The sequence below is a fragment of the Gasterosteus aculeatus genome, chromosome X (assembly GCF_964276395.1).
Source record: "Gasterosteus aculeatus chromosome X, fGasAcu3.hap1.1, whole genome shotgun sequence".
NCBI lineage: Eukaryota > Metazoa > Chordata > Actinopteri > Perciformes > Gasterosteidae > Gasterosteus > Gasterosteus aculeatus.
The window spans coordinates 16,814,673-16,838,759 of record NC_135698.1 but is presented as its reverse complement, the minus strand read 5'-3'; the positions used below and the strand labels follow the sequence as shown (position 1 = coordinate 16,838,759).

General features: G+C 44.7%; 1 protein-coding gene across 3 annotated transcripts in view; it reads left to right on the top strand.

Moving 5' to 3' along the window:
* The first annotated feature begins 1,042 nt into the window (after positions 1–1,042).
* Positions 1,043–24,087, top strand: part of dgkzb (diacylglycerol kinase, zeta b) — a 29,496-nt gene continuing 6,451 nt past the window's right edge. Inside the window, exons 1-23 of one of the 3 annotated variants that reach the window (XM_078083107.1) lie at positions 1,045–1,779; positions 10,988–11,081; positions 11,173–11,268; positions 11,748–11,825; positions 11,898–11,954; positions 12,496–12,564; positions 13,819–13,890; positions 14,162–14,278; positions 14,716–14,790; positions 15,015–15,116; positions 15,312–15,394; positions 15,479–15,539; positions 15,725–15,838; positions 16,155–16,295; positions 16,372–16,450; positions 16,802–16,857; positions 17,065–17,127; positions 18,080–18,153; positions 18,817–18,928; positions 19,067–19,266; positions 19,347–19,447; positions 19,711–19,817; positions 23,968–24,037. In XM_078083107.1, coding sequence (XP_077939233.1) covers positions 1,622–1,779; positions 10,988–11,081; positions 11,173–11,268; positions 11,748–11,825; positions 11,898–11,954; positions 12,496–12,564; positions 13,819–13,890; positions 14,162–14,278; positions 14,716–14,790; positions 15,015–15,116; positions 15,312–15,394; positions 15,479–15,539; positions 15,725–15,838; positions 16,155–16,295; positions 16,372–16,450; positions 16,802–16,857; positions 17,065–17,127; positions 18,080–18,153; positions 18,817–18,928; positions 19,067–19,266; positions 19,347–19,447; positions 19,711–19,817; positions 23,968–24,037 — 2,179 coding nt within the window. In that variant the 5' untranslated portion in view covers positions 1,045–1,621. Of the gene's footprint in view, positions 1,780–9,477; positions 10,413–10,987; positions 11,082–11,172; positions 11,269–11,747; positions 11,955–12,495; positions 12,565–13,818; positions 13,891–14,161; positions 14,279–14,715; positions 14,791–15,014; positions 15,117–15,311; positions 15,395–15,478; positions 15,540–15,724; positions 15,839–16,154; positions 16,296–16,371; positions 16,451–16,801; positions 16,858–17,064; positions 17,128–18,079; positions 18,154–18,816; positions 18,929–19,066; positions 19,267–19,346; positions 19,448–19,710; positions 19,818–23,967; positions 24,038–24,087 lie in introns of those variants that run through there. The other 2 variants (XM_040163654.2, XM_078083106.1) reach the window with 2 other exon arrangements.

The following is a 24,087-nucleotide window of genomic DNA, read 5'->3' as shown; positions in this document are numbered from 1 at the left end:
GGTATCTAATGGCTGCTAACTTCTATCCACTATGTTCTAGCTGAGCGTAAATATCTAATGTTAGCGTTGCTGGATGATTATCTCTCTCCTGGACAATATTATTATTATCTCTCTCCTGGACAATAACTCAGTCCCATTCCTCAGTTTTGTTAAAAGACCAGAAACTCAGTAATAACCAATGATTCAGCCAACGGGAAGAGGTGAGGAAAGAATGATACATAGAAACCACAGAGTACTGCCTCTAAAGGGTACTAGAGATCTGCCCACAGTACTCCTGAGTACTTGTATCAGTATCTGATGACATAATCTCCTGCTCAGGTGGAAGTGACTCACAGAGCAAAGTGTTTCATAAGGCCTCCGTGCTCTACCCGAACACCCAGCACGCTGCTCCTCCATTAGCTTCATCTCTATCATTTGAGATATGAGAGCAGATCCAGTCAGCTGGAGGGGAGAAGGTTCAGACATACGGGTGATCATCATCTTCATCAACGCCCTCCTCAACCTCATTTGCTTCTTCCTTCTCTAATACTATAAATCTACCTGAGCATAACCCTTCACAATAACATTGTGGGGAATGGGATCCACTGATAAATCCGAACCATCTAGAAGATCCACATGTGGAGCTTTAGTTTGGATGATGTAGATGTTCAGGGAGGAGGAGAAAATCCACTTTGAATACATGTTCTAAACGGGTGCACAGAGATGATGTCATTTGTCTCTCACATCTGGATAGATCTGTGTAACATCCCAGGCCTCCTTATCCTTTTAATTGGCTGTCAAAAATAACCCCAGGCTGCACCTTCAGTTGCACCTCAGAACGCTGTAAAGGGCCCCGCGTGGGCCTCCACACAGTGTGTGTGTGTGTTCTGGCTCTGGCTTTGAATGTGGGCTGCTTCTCCATCTTTATGTAAAACCTATGTGGGAGGTGAGCGCCCTGCATCAGGGCTTCAGAAAGGTGATCCAGAGTGAGAGGAATGAGATGGGAGCTCATTCTGGAAGCTGCTTTTATTCACAGAAGAAGAGGAAGAAGAACAGAGACGTGGTTTGTCCTCCGAAGAGGACCGGACGAGTTCACTTCCTCCTCTTTTTTTAGCAGCTGCACACGCTCAGAAGCTCCAGCAGGTGGCCCAGCACTCACCTCACCGTGTCGGCCAATCAAAGCCGCAGAGCCGGAGGGGGGCGGGGCATCAGAGAAATGAGAGGAGAGCCTCAGAGCTGAGATAAAAAGTAGAAGAGACAGCAGAGAGTCTGGACTCCGAGGACAGGACAACGAGCCGGGAAGTTAGGAAGAGGAAGAGGAGGAGGAGTCCAGCTGCTGCAACAGACTTCTTCTTTGTTTTTTTTCTCTGTGTTCAAACTTCCTGGATCAGTGAAGGAGGAGGTCTGTTCAGGGAACATGAGGAGGAGACAGGCTTCCTCCTCCAGGGAGCGCTAAGGGAAGGAAGCAAGGACGCTGGTTTAGAGAAGCCCTGCTCCTCCTGCTCCCTTTTCTTCCTCCTGGTCCTCCTCTCCTGCTCCTCCTCCTGCCCCTTCTCCTCCTCCACCTCCTCACCTGGCTGCACCAGTTGATTTGGTTTGTGCTTCCTGCTCTGAATGGCTCTCTGCTGACCTCCACCCAGCCATGATGGATCAGCAGCCCGAGGAGGAGCACAGCACCTTCTCGCCTCAGGATGGCGGAGATGTCCCACCCCCCTCCAACTCCTCCTCAGCCTCCCACACAGATCTGCCCCTCCCAGCTTCCGGCAGGACCTTCACCGGCCTGAGGATCTTCTGCAGGAGGTGAGTGTGTCGCCTCCACACACACACGTGCAAAAACATGTGCGCTGAGCATCTCTTCGCCAGTGAAGAGGTTCTTCTGGGGAAATATCTCAGAACCTCCTTCATGCTTGTGGTTTGGGAACCAGGAGATGTTCCTTATTGTGGTCCTGGTTTCTTCATCAGCCTTTGACTCCTTCTGTTTGTTGCAAATGTAGACCTTTGAGTCAAACAGATGGACACATGAACTACAATATTAATACTAGTAATAATAATAATAATAATAATGATAGTAGTAATATTAATAATAATAATGATGATGATAATAATGATATTAATGTTTGGTATTGAGACACCAGAGATTTCAGTTTCATTAAGTTCAAGATTTTCTTTTGATGATGAAACTGAAACTGAAGATTGAATTATTATTATTATTTATTAGGATAATGTAACAGGGGCAGCACGGTGGCGTGGTGGTTAGCACTGTTGCCTCACAGCAAGAAGGTCCTGGGTTCGATTCCGCCCAGTGGCCTTTCTGTGTGGAGTCTGCATGTTGTCTGCGTGGGTTCTCTCCGGGTTCTCCGGCTTCCTCCCACAGTCCAAAGACATGCTCTGGGGATCAGGTTGATTGGGGACTTTAAATTGCCCGTAGATGTGTGAATGTGAGTGTGAATGGTTGTGTGTCTCTGTGTAGCCCTGCGATTGGCTGGCGACCCGTCCAGGATGTACCCTGTCTATCGCCCGAAGTTGGCTGGGATGGACTCCAGCCCCCCTGCGACCCTGTGTGCAGGATAAGCGGTTTGACAATGGATGGATGGAGGATAATGTAACAGAATGAGATTAGGGCTTAGAGGAACATTTATGATGGTGCTTGTCCCTGCAGTGCATGGTCGTGCCGTACACCTGGCTCACTACTTGATATTTGAATAATTTCTGTGAATTTACATTGTTCATTCTGTACACATGACACATGACATCCACTGCATTCTGTCCATCCCGGGAGTGTTATCCTCCTCTGTCTCTCACTGAGGTTTCTTCCCGTTTTCCCCATTTAGTTCCTCCTGTGCCGATGTGAGGGTTTCGAGACAGAGGATGTCGCATGTGTAATTTTGTAATTTGCGATATTGGGCTATACAAAATAAAATGAATTGAATTCATTTTCATCAGGAGAATCTGAGCGTCGGACCGATTTTTATTATTCATTATTTGTCTTGTTTTTACTGACAAGTTTTAAATCTGCTTTTTATCTCGATAAAACTTTCTGAGATGAGAAATAATGAAATAAAATATCAGACGTATACTTTGATCATACATTTATTTGTTTATACATTTACATACATATTTATTTATACATTTATTGTACTTGTAATAGTAAGGTAAACCATAAGTAGCTAAGTACATTCACTCAAGTATATTCGAGGTACTTGTACTTGACTTGAACTTGACTACATCATGTTGTGGTGGTACTTGTACTGGTGAGTATTTCTACACTCTTGTAGTGGTAGTTTTACATACACTTCTCCCTCCTCAGATCCTAAATGAACTCTGCTGAGAATTAAAAGCCAACGAGTGCAGATTGAAGTCAGGAGGCTCATTCTATATTTATATATCATTATATTATTATATCGGCTGGGGATAAAGAGCAGCAATTAATTAATTAAAGACACGTTTAGAGCCTGATGGGAATTACTCACTCAGGAGGAGAGGACTCAATCTGCAGGTGTCAAAGGTGAGGAGGAGGAAGGGGAGGAAGAGGAGGGCAAGGGTAGAGCGGAGGGGGGAAAAGTAGAAGATGAGGAGTAGTAGGAGGAGGAACAAAATGGACGAAGAGTAGAAGAAAGGAAGAATGAGAAGAGGAGGAGGTGTAGGAGGAAGAGGAAGGAGGAGGAAGAGGAGAAGAGAGGACGAGGGGGAGGAAGGCAATGAGGACGTGTACGAGGAAGAGGAAAGGGGAGGGTAGGAGGAAGTGGAGGAGAGAAGGGAAGTGAAGGAGGAAGAAAAGGAAAATGGGTGGAGCAGATGGATGAGAAGGACAGAGGAGTAGGGGGGAAGTGATATTATAATGAAACTTCATCAAGGGTGTGTTGTTGTTGTTATGGACTCACAGCTGGAACTGACCAGCTGACAACATCTGGTCTGAAGAAAAGGCTGTTTATCATAACAAAAATTATGATGATCTGTGTGATGGTTGTGATGTGGCTTGATCTCCTCACACACACACACACACACACACACACACACACACACAAACACAAACACACTCATTTAAAGGCGTAGGGTTTGAAGACAGTACACCTGAGCAGGTAATATACACAGTACCTGAGCAGGTAGTATACGGGCGCTGATGTCATCTGATCTGCTGTGACATCACTGATGGGGGGTGGCCTGTCTGAGACCGGATGAATCCAAGAGAAACAGAAGAAGACCAGTCAGAGTCAGTTTCACACAGCAACATTTGATCCTTTGTGTGTATGTGTGTGTGTGTGTGCGTGTGTGTGGGACCAGAGATTACTCAGACCCATTTCCTGAGCTATCTTTGTCACTCACTTGCCCTGTTTCTATATATAGTCTGGTCCAGGAGGCACTCTGGCTCTTAGGGGGGAGGAGAAGGAGGAGAAGGAGGAGAAGGAAGAAGAAGAAGAAGGAGGGGAGGAGAAGGAAAAAGGGGCCGGGGAGGGGTCCCTTTGAGGTCGCTTCCTCCTCCAGAGGCCGCTTATCATTCACTTCGGCTGCAACTCGGCTGTCCTGTTCCGTCTGCTCTTTTGATGCTGTCGAAAGACGCAGCCCTCTAGGCGGCGATGTGGAGAACACATCTGATCTATCCTATGCAGCGCAGGGTTTTTCCTCCTGCGGGCCGATGAAAATGGTATTTTCTTCAGGAAGGAGACAGGTGAGCCGGCAGCGGGGAAAGCGGGAGTTCACTTTTAAATATGAGTAATAGAATTCATTTGAATCTCTCATCTCATTGTTAACCGCTTATCCGGGGTCGGGTGACGGGGGCAACGGCTCCAGCCGGGGACTCCAAACAGCCTAACTTTTTTGGCGAAAATGACCTAGAGAGTCACGTCTTTGTGTGTGGAAGTCGTTGGCCCCGTGCATCGCCACTGCTGTTTTTCATCCATAACTTTGTGCACCTCTCGACTGGCGAACCGACGTTTGCGGAGATCTCCCTCCATGAATCGGAGGCCATCCGCACGTCCTTATAGTCCGCCAATGACGGGTTGAAGAAGTGGTCATATTCATGGATTTTTCAATCTAATTCATTATCTCGTAAACATTCTTCGTTTTAATAATGGCGGTATTGTGCTATGAAACCGGAAAAATGAGACTCCAGAAAGGATGTAGTTAGCAGACCAATCGTAGCCTTGGGGGTCGACGCATGCAAGGAGGGATGAAAAGGCACGCACGCAAAGGGGCTCTTGAGTCTGCGTGTCCTTGGGTCTCTCTGAAAACGCAGAAGCATAAACTAGGCTTTACTGCTGAGCACCCGAACACAGCTCTCACTTTGGGCGTACAGGGATTGGATGGCCCCAAGTAGGGACCCCCCTCACCCGTACTCCTGCAGCACCTCCCACATTATCTCTCGGGGGACCTGGTCATACGCCTTGTCCAGGTGCACAAAGCACATATAGACTAGATGAGCATACTCCCAATCCCCCTCCATGATCCTTGAAAGAGTAAAGAGCTGGTCCGTCATTTCGCGACCAGGACGGAAATTGCATTGATCCTCTTCAATCCTTGGTTTGACTATCTGCCGAACCCTCCTTTCCAGCACCTTGGAGTAGAATTTACCAGGGAGGCTGAGTAGTGTGATACCCCTGTAATTGGCACACACTCTCCGGCCCCCCTTTTCGAAGAGAGGCATCACCACCCCGATCTGCCACTCTTTTGGCACGGTCCCAGACTTCCACCCAATGTTGAAGAGGCGTGTCATCCAAGACAGCCCCTCAACACCCATTGCTTTCTGCATCTCCGCACGAATCTCATCAATCCCCGGGACTTTGCCGATCCCTCCTCTGCCTCCATCCCTGCCTCTACCAAAGGGGGTGTAGTAGTTAGAATCAGGAGTTCCTTCCACCGCCAGATAATCTCCTCATTTGCTGTCAACAGGGTCCCAGCCTTACTGTACACAGCTCCCCTGCCTGAGGTGCCGGATGGTCTTCCAAAAGCACTTTGGTGCCGACCGAAAGTCTGTCTCCATAGCTACCCTGAACTCCTTTAACCCATCCCACAAAGTGGGAGCAGTGTGCTGGCAGTAAAGGCGCCCGGGGAGCAGTTAGGGGTTAGGTGTCTTGCTCAGGGACACTTTGACATGGGACATGGAGCAGGCAGGGTTCGAACCGCCAACCCTGCAGTTCCCAGCACACCCTCTCTACTCCATGAGCCCGTCACCCCTTTAATTTAGTCTGATTATATACTACCTATACATTTAGTTTAATGTGAGGTTATTAAGAGGTTAGGTTGCAATTGAGGTTAGGGTTAAATGAGTTCTTATCTTATGCAAGAAAAATACTGAGTCTGCTCGGTTCAGCCGTCCTTGAAGAACCTGGCCCACATAGTCCGGAAGGCCGGGTCCTTGTGAGGATGTAACCCACCAAATGAGGCTCCTCAGTCGTTGCTGCTGAAGTAACAGCTGCAGTTCAGCGAGGAACCAGCAGAGGGGAGCAGAGACATTCAGCCACTGAACACAGGAAGTCTCCTCTGGACTGACCGATCCGCATTACTTTATATCTATCTTTGAGTGTCTTTGTTGTCCTTCTTTCTGCTTTTTTATTCTCACCTTGTTGACATTATTTATGGTGAATCTGATCTAGAGGAATTAATAAAGTATTTTTTAACTGCAGTCTCCTTATTCCCTTTGTCCAGATGTAGATTATGATTTATTAATAAATAGCTGCACAAAATCGGCCGGTAGTACTTGTTGTAGTATCTATGTGATAGTACTTGTGGTTGTACCTGTAATAGTATTCATACTACTCGTGGTAGAACTCGTGGTAGTACTAATGGCATTACCTGTGGCAGTGCTCGTGGTCGTACCAGTAGTAGTGCTTGTGGTACTACTCGTGACAGTACTTGTGGTAGTACTTGTGCAGTACCCATGGTGCCTGTGGTAGTACTCAAATAGCCAATGGGTCAGTGAAGGCATTGTGTCACTCAGCTGATCGGTTGCCTCGTTAAAAACCATTAACGAGGAACACAAGCTGTCAGAAGAAGAATGTTTATTCTCCTCCCTGACGACGTCTGAGCTTTGATGGTGTTCTTGAAGAAGACGCATCCAGGTGGGATGGGAGATGTAGGATCAAGCGGGGACTACGTGTCTGATTCTTACATCTTGGTTTTGATCTGCTCTACAAATATTAGATTTCTTCTTCTCTGAGTGTTTATCTGTGTTATTGATCGAACGTTTGACCACATTTAATATTCAGAAACAAACTGACTTGATTTATTTATTTGACATAAAATATATATTTGGATCGGTGAATTTGTGAATATTTAATAATGTTTGTTTCGAGGTGATATAGGTCTATTTATTGATTAGATAATCAGCTGTCTTCATAGTCAATCAACCCATCCGAGATGAATAGTTGATCTGATAGATGAATCGGAGGTCATCATCGATCTGGATCCTGAAGGGCTCGAGTGCGGTTGCCATGGCCGCCCGCTCCCTAGCAACAATGCCAAGCGGCCAGCTAATTAGTCATCTCTAATACGGCGGTATGTCAGATCTGTTGTTGATCCGAATCCATAATTCAGCAGTAGCCTTGAAGTGTTAATGATGAGTATTCTGGGATACTGGAGAGCCCCGTCCCCCCCAACCCCCCCAGGCAAGAGAGAGAGAGCTGCTCCTGCATCAGTTAGGACCGGGTCGCCCTGTGGTCCAGTCACTCAGAGCTGCCGGAGAAGCTCTGAGATCAGCTGGAGCTGGGGAGTGGTTTTAAACAGCAGCTTAGTGCCTCCTCCTCCTCAAACTCCTCCTCCTCTACCTCCTCCTCCTCAAACTCCTCCTCCTCTACCTCCTCCTCCTCTACGTCCTCCGCCCCCCCCCCCCCCTCCCCTCCTCCTCCTCTACCTCTTCCACTTCCACCTCCTTCTCCTCTTCTGCCTCCTACTCTTCTTCCTCCGTGGACCAACGCTCCCTCTCAGGTTGTATCCAAGCTCTATGTGTGTGAGATCACACTGTTTACGATGTCATTGAACTTATTGATCAAATCAGGTCTTGAATCAGAGTTTTTATTGTCAGATTTACTGATTCAATCAAAAATGATGTTTAGTTAATAATTAAGTTGAATTCTTTTCTCGTTGTTTTGTTGTACTGTTGGTGTATGTTTATTGATTATGTGGAAGATTATTAATTCGTTTTTTATAAAAACCTAAATGAAATAAAATAAACCATGTGATAAAATATATTATGATTAGAAAGATTTATATAACTAGATATAGATTATAGACGTTAGTTAACAGCTGTTTCCTTTTGTCATTTAACCTTTGTGATAATGATGTAAATATTGTATCTCTTAATGTTAATTTGTTACATGAACTTATTTAATGTAACAATTTAACAATAACAATAATTTAATAAGTCAATAAAAAGTGTCCTTACGACACCAACATGTTTCTACATTATTCTATTCTACAGAGAACGTTATTTGGGGTATATTTGTCGGATATTATAGTATAAAACTGAACAAAACTAAAATGTAAAAATTATTCTTTTGTTCTTGCCGTTTGTCTTCAATTCAATGTTCACCCTGGTGATGATTTAGATGATGGATAATTATTTAATACCTGTTGATTCAATAATGTGGTAATATTCACATTATCACATGTTGGCATTGTCTCGTGGAGATAATCACTGCATGTTTAAAGGGAAAGGGAAATCATTTAGATGAAAAAAACGTTTCTGATCATTAGAAACCAGCATCATCATCGCCACCGTCAGTTGTCAGTGAGCTCGACTCTGCTCGCTGTCCGATAATGTGGTTTGGTTTGCTGAGATTGGCTGCTGGCCGAGGAGGGGGGGGATTTATCTTCCTAAATTAAATCAAATAAGAAGAAGATTATCTTCCTTATCTCTACTTTAGTTCTAGTTTCTCATTTATAATCCAGATGTTTCATGTAAAAATATATTAGAGAAGAATTATATTGCTGACTTCGTAACACATTATTATACGGTACATCAGCAAATATAATGACAATAAAAACTTGGAGTGTGTGTTTTTTAATGTAAAATTGGTGTGGTGAAAAAAATATTATCGAAAGAAAGAAGAAACAAAACAATAGAAGCAGAATCTTCATAAGTTAATATTGCTAATTATTTGATCAGAAATTAGTATCAGTGTTACATCAAATGTTTAGTTCTTCAGCTTTAAACTAAGGTGGATCATGGAGTTGAAGTCATGATGTTTACTAACTGGTTTCAATCACTCACTTCCTGTCTCTGAAAACACTTAAAGAGACACTAGACTGTCCTTCTGTGATTACAGTCCCCTGAAGTAACCACAGGACCCTAAATGAGCTAGAACCTTGAAGTCACGGTTGCATAGCTCTTTATAAAACAGATTTGTTTTATTTTGTAGGATGAAGTTCACTTCCAGTAGTGTCCTTGATATATGAATGAATATTTTTGTATCTCCATCAGCTCCTCACTCTTCGTAACTACTTTCTTGCGCCTGGCAGCCAGAGAGCAGCACTTAGGACGTCTTTTCCACCTCTCGGTCCAACATGGACACATTTTTCCGCCGTCACTTTAAAAGGAAGGAGACCGCTCTGCCGGCGGGGGTGGATTCTAACTCCCCCCAGCAGCGGCGGCCCAGTGTGGCTGTGCCAACTAGCAAGGCCCGCCGGAGGTCCAATGCCGGGCTTCCTTCCTCCACGCTGAGCCAGCGCCGCCGCCCCAGCGTCCAGCTGCCAGGGGAGCCAGCGTCTGGCAGTGGGGGAAGCCTGGCAAGGACCGCCCGGCACAACAGGTGGGCGGGACACGTCCGGCGGCGCTCCAGCACCACCACACCCAACCTCAATCCCCGGTTTGCCGTGTCCAGGAGGAAGGTGGGGAAGCTGAGGACCATCGACACCCACCTGCTGGGCCCGTCCATGCTGCTTGCCAGCCTCATCCAGATGGCTGAGGAGGAGGAGGAGGAGGAGGCGGGGCTACCAGCCAGAGAGGAGCAGGTGGAGGTAAGGGGCGCTGCCAACAGCAGGAGGATGTTCTCACGGTCCAGCAGCCTCCACTCGAATGGAAACGAGAGTAGCATTGATTACTCCAAAGATGGCCAATCAGAAGCCGGCCAGCTGTCAGAGGCGGAGCAACTGGTGGAGGAAAAAGGAACCTCCTTCGGCCTAGAGGTGACAAGAGAGGCTTCTCGGCCCCCGCCTGCCTCACGGCCCCTCATCAGGCCCCCCCGCTGCCTGAGGAGGAACTCGTCTCAGCTGTTCTTGGGAGACGGCAGCGCTCCATTGAGCCGCCGCCGGGTCTCCGGCCAGAGGAGGAGGATCTCCACCATCTCCAAGGCCGGGAGCCCCTGGCCCGGGAGAGGCCCCCCGCTGCCCAACCGCAGGAGCTCGGTGCACTACCTGAACCACCCGGCCTTCTACCGGGGCCCCGGGGCCCTGAGCCTGCTGGGCGACCCCCATCTTGAGAGCTGGAGCTGCTTCCTGCTGTATGTAGACCTCAAACATGGCGACTGAAGCTTTAACGTTACTGAGAGAGAATCGCACAATAACATGTCAGAAGGCCAGCTGAAATGAGGATTCATTCTTTCATCCTCTGATGAGAGAGAAGATTTCCTTGTCTGTCATCAGAGGAAACATCTTACAGTCTCTCAAAATATCAAGTTATGGACAGAAAAAAAACCATGTAATATACTTAAAGTTACTATAAGTACCAGTACGTACTAGTGTTGGCGCCTTCAAAATAAAAGTAAAAAGTCGTTGCGGCCAGTGAATCAAAAAGTACACAACTGAAAGCGACTATCAACATGAACTAAACCTTCAGAGGTGACGAAGTCGCACGTGGACAAGGAATGAGTGTGTGTGTGTGTGTGTGTGTGTGTGCTCATACAACTGTCCTTGTGAATTGATGTTTTGCTCAGGGGGGGTGAAAGACACGATATTGCTCCATGAAACGTTTTTAAACAACACTAACATGAAAAAGCTGCAACCGGTAACACTTACAAATGGTTCTGAAGTAGTCTGTTTTCTTAAAGGCCTTCTTTTGCCCTCTTGCGGTTTTCAGGAAAGCCATCGCAAAGTCTGGTCTGCAGCCCGCAGCGTCGACGTCCGGCCTGACCGACCCGCTGCCAGAGCCCGACGGCACCATCAACTGGAGCGTGAGTCCCAGCCGCACCGGCCACCACTCGGCTCCACATGATGCCATCTGAGAAGAATGTGGAGATGTTTTTGGTTTGCTCTCCTTCGCAGGACAACGCGCAGTTCGGAGACCACATCTGGTTCGAAACCAGCGTCTCTGGAGACTTCTGTTACGTGGGAGAGCAGTACTGCGTCGCTAAATCCGTGGTGAGTATATTAAACAGAAGTTAAATATACTTAACATTCACAATGTGCACACATACTCAGAGAGTGTGCGTTAATGTATGTACTTCTTCTGAGACCAATAATATTTGAGTAAACCTAACCATGTACCTTTGTTGTATTATTGTTTGGTTTGAATTTACAATCCTGGAGAAAATTATAACGTAATGAAGAATGCACTTTTGTAGATCGGGGAGATTTGGTTACTGAACTTTAACCTCTGACCCTCTGGTTCCAAACCAAGCTGACACACAACCAGGATGTCGATGAATTCAAAATGACACTTGCAATGAATATCACAGCCTGTCTTCATCTCACACCAAGAGTTCTGACACATTTACTGTGATAGCAGAAGTTTGCTGGTTTAACATCACTGAAATCCTTACTTCGCCCTTCCAAATATTCAGCTTAATATTATACTATTATACTAGAACAGTGCAAATACATTGGTTTATCTTCTGCAGCAAAAGTCAGTGGCGAGGAAGAAATGTGCCGGCTGTAAGATATCGGTCCACACGACGTGCATGCAGCAGCTGGAGAAGGTAGGTTGTCCTCTCGAATTCACTCGCCTCCTTCCCCGTCTCCTTCTCACCGACGCTCGTCTCTTTCTTCAGATCAATTTCAGGTGCAAGCCGTCATTTAGAGAACCAGCAGGCCGGGCCGTACGAGAGGTCAGTGCATTGATTACGATCAATATTACAAATACATTAACAGTATTAACATTATTACTAATATATTAATATTATCAATTATCATATAATCTTCTCTTAGGACCTTTCTGAAGAACAAATTTAAGAAAAGGTCAAGAAGAATAATGGTTAGCGAAGCCCATCGCTGATGTCTCTCTAATAACTTCTCTACTCCACTAAATTACAATAAAACTAACAATAGTAATGAATCCTTTATTAATCCTTGTGGGAGAATTATTCTCTGTATTTAACTTGTCCCATACAGTGGGAACAGTTAAGGGTTGGGTGTCTTGCTCAGGGACACTTCGGCATGGGACATGGAGCAGCCGGGGTTCTAACCGCCAACCTTGTGGTTACTCTCTCTCCTCCATGCGCCAGGTCGCCCCCACCTATACTTGAAATGTATAACAAATGATTACATTAGCATTGTTTAATAAAATTACTATAATCAGTCCACTGTGAAAAGTTCACCTTCTGGAAACCGCAGGACTGAGATCTAATCCATTTTTGTCTTCTTTTTTAGGCCCACATTGTGCGACACCATTGGGTCCACCGGAGACACCAGACTGGGAAGTGTCGACAGTGTGGGAAGGTGAGCCTCCGCCCTCTCCTCCATCAGCGCTTCACCGACACCACGTAGAGAGGGTTAAATTCGTATAATACCTGTCCCATGTAGCTATATAGTAATAAGATAATCTGACAGGTGTAGTGGGCGGGGCACTGGGTTCAGTTTTAAATATAATTGCGCAATTACCTGTTCTTATACACTACTAGAATTGTCTTTTTGCAAACTAAAATAACTGGCGGTGCCTCCAATAGAATTTAAGTAATAAAACAAAAGGTTAATGACATTCTTGTACTGGACTTCAACGCAGCAAACAGACTTCAGGCATTTAACAAAAAACAGTTTGGCATTTGTTACACGTGAACGTCAATATAATATGCCCCCCACTTTCTCACACTCACACACAAAAACCCTCGTTGCAGGCCGAGGCGTAGCTTAGTCGGAGCGTAGAGGCCTAAAACGATGATGGCCGCTTCACTTGTTCATAAAAGCAATAAACAAAAAGGTGTGTATGTGCAAGATAGTCTGTACTCACAAATCCCATGCAATACTCAAAGGGGACGGTGAGTGGAAACTGGGAAAGAAACAGCAGCAACCATAGATATATATAAAGGCTAGATGTCTTACGGCGGAGTCAAGAACGTCCGCACATGGCGGCAATCTTGCCACAGTCAGCTCGCTCACCCGTTAAATTGTGTTGGTAGTGGTAAATGTACTTTTTGAATAACCATAACTTTTTGGTTTTGTTTTTGTAGTTATGACACTGCATATTCATGAATAATTATGTTATGTTCTAAAAATGTTCTGAAATAGGTACAAGATTTCCCCTTTACAAAAATACATCAAGAAATGCTGCATGTTGAAATCCCCACCCTGTACAGACGTATTCATGACACTGCATACTTATGAATAATTATAATTATAACTGTTGTGGGTTTTATTATGAAAATAACATTAAACAGAACAGTTAGGAGCAATAAAGTTGGATTGGCTGTTAGTGTCAGGACAAACCAATTAAAGACGAAACAAAGATTGACATGTTTGTCAGGGATAACACACGTGCTGAATCTTGTACATATAAAACAAACTATACTAATTTGCATGAACTGCAACAATTGAACTTTAATATTATTAATCTCTAATTGAAATACCTTTTTATCCATCTGTATCTAATTTTCACAGTACTTTTACATTAGAACAAATGTTTTAGAAATACATACCGTGATTTCTAAATGAACTTTGTGCCTGGGCTACACCCGTCTCCTTTTTCATCTCCAACAGGGATTCCAACAGAAGTTCTCCTTCCACAGTAAAGAGATCGTTGCCATCAGCTGCTCGTGGTGCAAACAGGCCGTAAGTTCAGAGTTAAGTAAGGAAGCATTGAAGCTCCTTTCATTAGCATTAGAGAATTCCAACAGCTCTTATCATGTACACTACTTCCAGGTCCTTTCACTGAGTAAGTAACCTTCCTAAGCAAATTAGCATCACAGTCAGGTGACCTCCTGTCTGTTCCAGTACCACAGACAGGTGACTTTCCGTCTGTGTTTTGGTACCACAGACAGGTGACTTTCCGTCTGTGTTTTGGTATCAGAGACAGGTGACTTTCCGTCTGTCTGTGTTTCAGTATCACAACAAGGTGACGTGCTTCATGCTGCAGCAGATAGAGGAGTGCTGCTCTCTGGGAGCTCACGCTGCCGTCATCATCCCTCCTACCTGGATCATCAGGGTCCGCAGAACACAGGTAAACACACGTTTTTCTGTACCTGTGAGGACACCCTGTTTTCCCAAGCTCCTAACCCTTTATGATTACTCTGCCTTTCATAACTCTAAACTACCCCTGTTCCAACATTAAAATCAGAATCACAATCAGCTTTATTGGCCATGTATGCCGACCATACAACAAATTTGACTCTGGTTCTTCCTTTACTGCCCACATACTGTATAAACAATTTAAAAAAATAAACAAGAAAAAACAAAACACAAAAAGAAATTGCTTTGAGGACTTTGAAGGCCGCTTTCTTTAAACATGAAGAGAAAGTGGAACGAATCAGGAAGGTCCTTCACTCTTTATTTGGTTTGTTCATAAAGTACAAGTTGTGTTCGCATCGTCCTATAAATAAGTGTAGCTCTGCACACACATTCACATCTTCTGATACGTTTGTATTCTTTTTTGTTCAGACGTCCCTAAAGTCGAGTAAAAAGAAGAAAAGGACATCGCTGAAATGCAACAAGTCGAGCAAAAAGGGATCGGAGGTGAGGAATGAAACTCAACATTTAAAAAATGCTTTTTGGTTTCGGCCATGACGATGGACGTAGGTTAGCTTCTAGCTAACTGTGGTCAAGCTAAATCACATAAATATAACATTTAGCTGACGTTGAGACCTCTGAGATACTGTCATATCATCAGAACATCCGTTGCATTGAGGTTAACGAGTTGACATGATGTAATGTGACAAGGTTTTAAACGTGTCGGGCAGGTCCAAGATGGCCGATGGAAGCCCTTCCTGCTGAAGCCCCTCCCTTCTCAGCTCATGAAGCCTCTGCTGGTGTTCGTCAACCCGAAAAGTGGAGGAAACCAGGTAGAGTCCCCTGCATTTATCTCACAGCCTCTCGAGATGTAGCATCTCATCTGAGCGAGGGGGCTCACTTGAATGGCAACATTTAAATGAATAAGCAGCTCATTTTCTAATGATTGATGAACAGATTAATGGACAAACTGCTTCTTAAATTACATTTAATTTAGAGTCTTTGTTGTATTGTACTCCTCCCCTCAGGGAGCTAAGATCATCCAGTCGTTCATGTGGTACCTGAACCCCCGGCAGGTGTTTGACCTGACCAAGGGAGGACCCAGAGAGGGGTAAGACGGGACCCTCTGGGTGCATCCCATTTCCCTCGGTGTGAGGGAGACGGGTGTTCATGCTTACCTCTTTGTCTCCTGCAGGCTGGAGCTCTACGCCAAGGTGCCCAACCTGAGGGTCCTGGCCTGTGGGGGGGACGGGACGGTGAGTGGGTCAAAGACTTCTGAACATTGCACGCCAACACCTACTGTCACAAATCAAACATCTTCACAAACGCAAATGTGCGTATGTGTGTGTTAATTTGCATTTGTATGTGTGTGTGTGTGTGTGTGTGTGTGTGTGTGTGTGTGTGTGTGTGTGTGTGCGTGTATGTGTGTGTGTGTGGTCAGGTCGGCTGGATCTTGTCTGTTTTGGATGAGCTAAAGCTCTGTCCTCAGCCTCCTGTGGGAATTCTACCTCTGGGGACCGGCAACGACCTGGCGAGGACCCTCAACTGGGGGGGGGTGAGTTTTACTGGGGTTTAACTGGATCTCTTCTGGGGGTCAACTAGACTGCTGCTGGTGTAACTGGATCTCTACTAGGGTGTAACTGGAGCTCTACTGGGGCTTGACTTCATCGCTATTGGTTTAACTAGACCTCTACTGAGGTTTAAATGAATCTGTAAAGGGGTTTAACCGGATCTGTAATGTAATGTAATCTCTACTGGGGTCTAACTGGAGCTCTACTGGAGCTCTACTGGAGCTCTAATGGGGTTTGCCTGAAGATAAAACATATCTTGATATCTGAGAGTTGGTGCTGTTGCTCTTTCTCTTCTCTCAGGGTTACACCGACGAACCAATAACCAAGATCCTCTCCCATGTCGAGGACGGAAACATCGTCCAGCTGGACCGATGGAACCTGAACGTGGAGGCGAATCCGGAGGCCCCCCCAGAGGACGGAGACGAGCATCAGACCGACAAGGTCAGTGCGGAGTCACTGGTCACCGGTCGCACTCACTCAGGCGTCTCTAACCACTCTGATTTCTGCCGTTTCTCAGCTTCCCATCGACGTCTTCAACAACTACTTCAGTCTGGGCTTCGACGCCCACGTCACGCTGGGTTTCCACGAATCCAGAGGTCGGTCCAAACTCATCATGAGCTCAACAAACGTTGATCACGTAACTCACTTTTACCTAGGGTTTGAGAACATTCAGGTTTCACGTAGAAGGGGTCGATTTAAAAAAAAAGGGAATATAAAATACTCTATTTTGATGTTTGGCATTCAATTTACAGTAGCTGTGAGTTTTAAAACCCAACAGCCAGCTCCCGATTACCCGACAGGGATCAATAAAAACCTTTCTAATTAAATTAAAACCTCCACTTGGGTGGAAATGTTCTCCCCCTCCCGGTTGAAGATAAGGAAAGTTATTGTTTTCTGTTTTTGTTAGAAAATAGAAACAGGTTCAATGTTTCTGTTTGTTTTTTCAGAGGCCAACCCGGAGAAGTTTAACAGTCGCTTTAGGAATAAGATGTTCTATGCAGGAGTGAGTGTCCTCATCATATGTCTACAATTATTATTTATTGTTACTTCAATACATTTTATTTTGTATAGCCCTTGTTAATATTATTATGTATATGATCATTCATTAATAATATTTGTGATGTATTATTTCCTTTTTATATAATATCATTTTTTTCATTTATTATAATTTTTTATTATTATTTCTTATTATTGTGTGCATGCGTTTCAGACGGCCTTCTCTGACTTCCTGAGCAGGAGTTCCAAAGACCTCGCCAAGCACCTCAGAGTCGTGGTGAGTACTCCACACAGTAGCATTGTGATAGACAGAAGTACTACACACACTACAGGTAGTACACTACTGTGGCATTAGACAGTACTATACTAGCTGTACTGTGGGTAGAACTACTGTCTACTGTACTAGCTGTACTGCGTGTAGTATTACTGTTTGTAGTACTACTGTAGACAGCAGAGTACTGTGTGTAGAGAGTATGTATTTTTGAATGAAGCATGTTGCTGTTCATCTTTAATTATGTCTTTGTTTTAATCCCCACACCTCATCAGATACCAGACTTTGTGTATTTCAGTGAGTTTATTCCCATGGAAAGATTAATTTAAATAAATTGAAAATTAGAAATACACAATACAAACATTTACAAACAGTTTTTTTCAATTGCTAACAAGCATTGTTCAATACTCAAACTACATTTTCAAAACTTTTCAAATAGCACATTCAAATCAGAATGATTTTCTATATTTCAAAATAATTACTGCAGACATGTTTGAAATTAGTTATCATTCTCAGTTTTTATCAGTTTTGAAAGCAGTGTGTTAGCATATGAAAAATGTCCTGCAAATATACATTTTTTTTGCAGTTTGTCGAGTATGAATGACAAAACTTTTGAAAACTGTTGTGATTGAATGCATTTTGTCTGAAAGCAATGAAAAATGATTCACAGTTTGGTCCGTATACACTTGTGTGTCACTGAATGTATGAAGAGTTTTAAAAATGTGGTTTGAGTATTGAACAATGCTTGTTAGCAATTGAAAAAAACTGTAAAGTATGTCTCATGACATTTAATTGAATAAAACCTTTAGCTGTTCTGTGAATACTATATACAGTACATATAAAATAAACATTGTTTGTACTGCTGCAGGATACACTGACTGTATGAGTACTGTATTGTAAATTCTGTGTACATGTGTTGGTTTTGTGTACTTGTACTAAGCCTGTGTCCCCTCCTCAGTGTGACGGAACCGACCTGACGGCCAAAGTCCAGGACCTGAAGTTACAGTGTCTGCTCTTCCTCAACATCCCCAGGTACTGGTCCGTCTACTGGTCCATGTCCTGGTTTATGTACTTGTCTATCTACTGGTCCATGTACTAGTTTAGGTCTTGTCTATGTACTGGTCGGTGTACTGCACCATGTAGTGGTCCATGTACTGGTTCATGTACTGATTCAGGTACTGGTGCGGGTACTGGTTCCCAATTCTCTAATGCTAAGGAGCTTCAATGCTCCCTAGCTCATTTAGCATAGGAACCACTGCACTTTTCTTTATCAAAGGAAAGTCCCTCATTTCCATGCGGCAGCAATATTTAAATTTCGTCGCTGCAGACTGACGTTACTGACATGCGTCTCCGTCCATCACAACTACATAGTATTGTCTTTTCCTAACCCCACATGAATTCGCCTAAGCATCTTTCCTTGACCCCGTGACATTTTCCAGGTCAAGGAAAAGCGGTTTTGGAATCTAGCTACATCTCTGCAAACCACGCCTACCAACTGATTTCCTGTTTCCTGCCCGTTATACTTTGTCCACTACTGTGCAACACATAATAATGCCTGAAAGGAAAAGCAGTTTAAAGCTATTTGGAATGATCTTACGCTTCTTTTTCTTTTTCTGTTCTGGTTGTTCTACTGGTCCATATACTGGTTTGTGTACTGGTTTGAACCAGTACTGGTCTCTCTCTCTCTCTCTACAGGTACTGTGCGGGCACTGTGCCGTGGGGTCACCCTGGTGACCACCAGGACTTTGAACCACAGCGCCACGACGATGGCTGTATCGAGGTCATCGGCTTCACCATGACGTCTCTGGTGAGACTACATCACACCATAAGACCACATCAGATCACAACCGACAATATCTTTAACCTGTTGTTGTTTGTGTTTCTGACCTGTTTTTGTTGTTTGTGTTGTTGACCTGTTGTTGTTGTTGTTGTGGTTTGTGTCCAGGCCACGCTGCAGGTGGGGGGGCATGGCGAGCGGCTCCACCAGTGTAAGGAGGTGACCCTCACAACCTTTAAGTCCATCCCCATGCAGGTGGACGGAGAGCCGTGCAGGCTGGCTCCCTCCATCATCAGAATCCACCTAAGGAACCAGGCCAATATGGTGCAGAAGACCAAGATGAGGGTCTCCATGCCCCACCTCAACGAGTGAGCTCCCCTCCTAGTACTCACTAGCACTAATACACGTAATACTCATTAGTACTAACTAGTACTAATACTCTGTGCAGTCAGCAGCTGGTTCCTGAGAAGTTTCAAATCAGAGTGAACCGGATCAGCATGGCGGCCTACGAGGCTCTGCACTACGACAAGGACCAGCTGAAGGAGGCCTGTGAGATCAATTGATCAATCGATCAATGAATGAATACATTAATGACACAATACATTAATGAAACATTAGATCAATGAATCCCTAGATCAGTGATTAAATCGATCAATAAATCAATAGATACATGAATTAATAGATCAATGATATATAAGCTGTTCGGTTATGTCTCTGAGCTTGACTTGCCCTCGTCCCTGGCCTTGAGTTGTCCTTGTCCCTGACCTTGACGTGTCCTCCCCTCTTATCTTAACGTGTCTTTGTTTTGGCAGCAACCTCTCTGGGAGTTATCACTGTCCCCGGAGATAGCGACCTGGAGACATGCCGTCTGCTCATCGAGCGTCTCCGTGACGACCTGGACCAGGTCCACCAGAGACAGGTATCAGGGAGGACCAGGGGGGTATTCCAGAAAGCGGGTTATGTGAAAACTCAGAGTAAGTTAATCCTGAGATCAGGGAAACTCTGAGTTATCCGTTCCAGATAGAGAGGTAACTGAAACTCTGAGTCAATCACCACGGTAACAGACTCTGTGAACGTAACCTGCTCGCTGGCAGGTTTACTATAAGAAACCCAGAGTTTCTACCGTCTCCTCCCACATGAAGAAAGCTGGTAGACATGGATTGGCCATTCCTACCAAATCCAATTGACATCGAAGCCATCGTGATTCGAAATGTCTTCCGACCCAGATTAGATGTTTTATCATTCCCAGAGGAATTTCTGTTAGAACGCTACTGCTTTTCCTCACAAGGTATCATTTATCTCAGTAACATTCTCCGGCCGTATATCACCAACCTCACTCACCGCGGACGTGCACTCACATCAGAGCAAATCTTGTGCATCGCACTACGTTTTTTTGCAAATGGTAGTTTTCTTTACAACATCGGGGATGCAGAGCACTTTGGCAAGGCAACAGTTTGTAGAGCTGTGAGGAAAGTTCCCCTCGCACTGAAGCACGTCTTACCCGTGATGGTGGTGTTTCCCGGACACAAACCTCTTCCATCAAAGAGGAATTCCACAGGATTGCAGGTGACTGATGTAGAAATCATATATTATATATTTTTTTAATTATGATGTACATTCTGCTGCGACCTCAGAAGCTTAATTAGCTGTAATTTTGCAGGGCTTCCAAATGTGATAGGATGCATAGATGGGACCCATATTCCTATTACTGCGCCTGCACTCGATGAAGGGGACTATGTGAATAGAAAATCCTTTCACACAAAAGCAAAGTTTGAAGAACAAAATTAATATTTCAAATAAAAATCATTATTTCTAATCTTGTCAATATCGTGACTATATTTTCAATTCATTTTTCCAACTCATTTGATAAATAAAAGTGACTTTTCATGGAAAACACGAAAATGTCTGGGTGACCCCAAACTTTTGAACGGTAGTGTATATATTAGTTTTATTTTTTTTAAAGAAGTATATACTTGCATCTGATGTAGTCACTTGTGTCCTGGGGGGTGACAGGTTCGGAAGAGCTTCCCCCAGGGATACCTTCAGCCACCGGGCGACCACTGTTTAGGCTGAGGGCCACCTCCACCTGTTTTGCCTGTACCTGCCTTCTTTCTGTTGACTGAGCAGAACTCAATGTTTCTCTGTTTTTTAATTGGTATTTTAATGAGTATTGGTGTAGGCTACAGCGTCACATTTTAAATGACTTTGATAGGAGACACTTAGAGACATTATTATTTTATACCTAAGTGGGGTATTAAGTGAAAAGACGTGTAAACACAACATTTTATTAGGGGTTTAATTTACTATTTCAAGTAGCCACTGAATTAATATTTACTTTGTTTAATAGCCTATGTCATTTAAAAAATATGAATTAAAATTAAAGTGAGGTGCAATCATAGCCTAGCAATATATGCCATACCTTTTTTAATTATGTTTTTATATTTCATTTTTAGCTGCTTCCAGGTCCTTTTTCCCCTGTTGGATTGCACCTAAATGAAAATCAGATTTCAGATTTCATTATTACTTATATTCATAACTATAGGCTGCGACGATCTTACGGTTATATGTTATGTCAATGGAACAGTACATTCTTGCATATTTCTTGCATCCCACTGTCTTCACCTCTATTGCCCTCACTTTCCTCTTTCACCCCCCTGTCTCCTAACCAAATTCTTACCCTAGTAACCTCTGCCCGTCCGACCACCTGCCCTTTTGACCCCATTCCATCACATGTTCTACAATCTATCGCTCCTGACCTTCTTCCTTTCCTCACCTGTCTCATCAATAATGCTCTGTTATCTGGCTGTTTTCCCAATTCTCTGAAGGAGGCAAGAGTTAACCCTCTCCTGAAGAAACCTACCCTCAACCCTTCTGAAGAAAACAACTACAGACCGGTCTCTCTTCTTCCCTTTTTGTCCAAAACTCTTGAACGTGCGATCTTTAACCAACTCTCCTCCTATCTCCACCATAACAACCTCCTTGACCCCCACCAGTCAGGCTTCCAGGCAGGCCACTCCACAGAGACTGCTCTCCTTGCTGTCTCAGAGAAACTCCACACTGCTAGAGCCGCCTCTCTCTCCTCTGTCCTCATCCTTCTGAACCTCTCTGCTGCATTTGACACAGTCAACCACCAGATCCTTATTTCCTCCCTTCAGGAACTTGGTGTCTCAGGCTCTGCTCTCTCCCTTCTCTCGTCCTACCTCGACGGCCGCACCTACCGGGTATCCTGGCGAGGATCTGTGTTGGAACCTTGTCCTCTTACTACTGGAGTTCCTCAGGGTTCCGTCCTGGGTCCCCTTCTCTTCTTGCTCTACACCAACTCTCTCGGCGCTGTCATTCGCTCGCATGGCTTCTCCTACCACAGTTATGCCGATGACACCCAACTAATTCTCTCCTTCCCTCCCTCGGACACCCAGGTGGCGGCACAGATCTCCGCCTGTCTGACTGACATCTCTCAGAGGATGTCCGCCCACCATCTGAAAATCAACCCCGACAAGACTGAACTACTTCTCTTTCCAGGAAAAGACTCTCCGACCCGGGACTTGACAGTCAACTTTGGCAACTCCGTGTTAACGCCCACTTTAACCGCTAGGAACCTCGGCGTCACAATCGACAGCCAACTCTCCCTGACTCCCAACATTACTGCGACAACACGATCCTGTAGATACTCTCTACAACATCAGGAAAATACGTCCACTTCTCACTCAGAAGGCTGCCCAGGTACTGATTCAGGCTCTTGTCATCTCACGCCTGGACTACTGCAACTTCCTCCTGGCAGGTCTCCCTGCTACCGCCATTCGACCTCTACAGCTCATCCAGAATGCAGCAGCTCGACTGGTCTTTAACCTTCCGAAATTCTCCCACACTACTCCACTCCTCCGTTCTCTTCACTGGCTACCGGTGGCTGCCCGCATCCAGTTCAAAACGTTGGTGCTCACGTACCATGCTGTGAATGTATCGGGTCCAGCTTACATCCAGGACATGGTAAAACCCTACATCCCAACCCGCACTCTCCGCTCTGCATCTGCAAAACTGCTCGTCCCTCCCTCACTGAGAGCAAAACACTCGACTAGATCACGACTCTTTGCTGTCCTTGCTCCGAAATGGTGGAACGAGCTCTCTGAAGACACCAGGACCGCAGAGAGCAAATTGTAAATTGGCTTACTTGAGGAAATTGCACTTTCTTGTTTCTTGTTCTTCTGAGTTTGTACCCTATGGTTGAATGCACTTATTGTAAGTCGCTTTGGATAAAAGCATCAGCTAAATGACATGTAATGTAATGTACATTCAAACTTACGCGTTGACTTGGGCAGCGATTTTTCCCCACGCAGTCTCTCTCTCCTTCGCTGCTGCAGCTGTATTGCATTTGCGGCGAAATACATGCTCATGCTCGCCGTAGGCCTGCAGAAGGACCTCCAACTCCATCGCAGTGAAATAGCGTGCTCTTTTATTTACTGTTGTCATGGTGACTCGTGGTAACTCGTGCTATCGGGGCTCCATTGATGATGGCTTTTTATAATCGTCATGCACGCGCTTAACTCAAGGTGAACATACTCAGAGTTGATTGAACTAACGCAGATCAGCTGTTCTGGAACCGGATACTCAGAGTTTCCCGTCTCAGAGTAAGTCAACTCGGAGTTCAGGGATAGACTCAGGGTTTGTTGAACCTCCTTTCTGGAATACCCCCCAGGTCTCACTTCATTGATTAACAACCTCTAGAGAAGGAAGGGGAACTTAAAGACGCTTTTATTTTCAGATCGTATATAAAAAATAATAATGATACCACTACTGATAATAACAATAGAAACAATGATAACAATCATAACACAAACCATGGTTATAACAATAATAGTATTAGTAGTACTAATAGTAATAATAGTCTGCTGCTACTACTAATAATAACATGTTTAGAAATAATAACAATAATAACACTGATTTAATGATGGTAATAATTTCAATAACAACTACAAAAAAAAACGAGTACAATAGACGGATCATAAAGACGTTGGAGGATAAAATGAAGTAAGATATTATCATGTCATCAATACATCATCTCTCTGCTCCGTCAGGACGGAGCGGTAATGGAGGAGGACGCTCCATCTCCAAAGGAGTTGTCAATGAAGTGGTGTTTCCTGGACTGTAAGCCCCCCCCAACCCCACCCACACTTCCTCAGGCTCCGACCCCCACA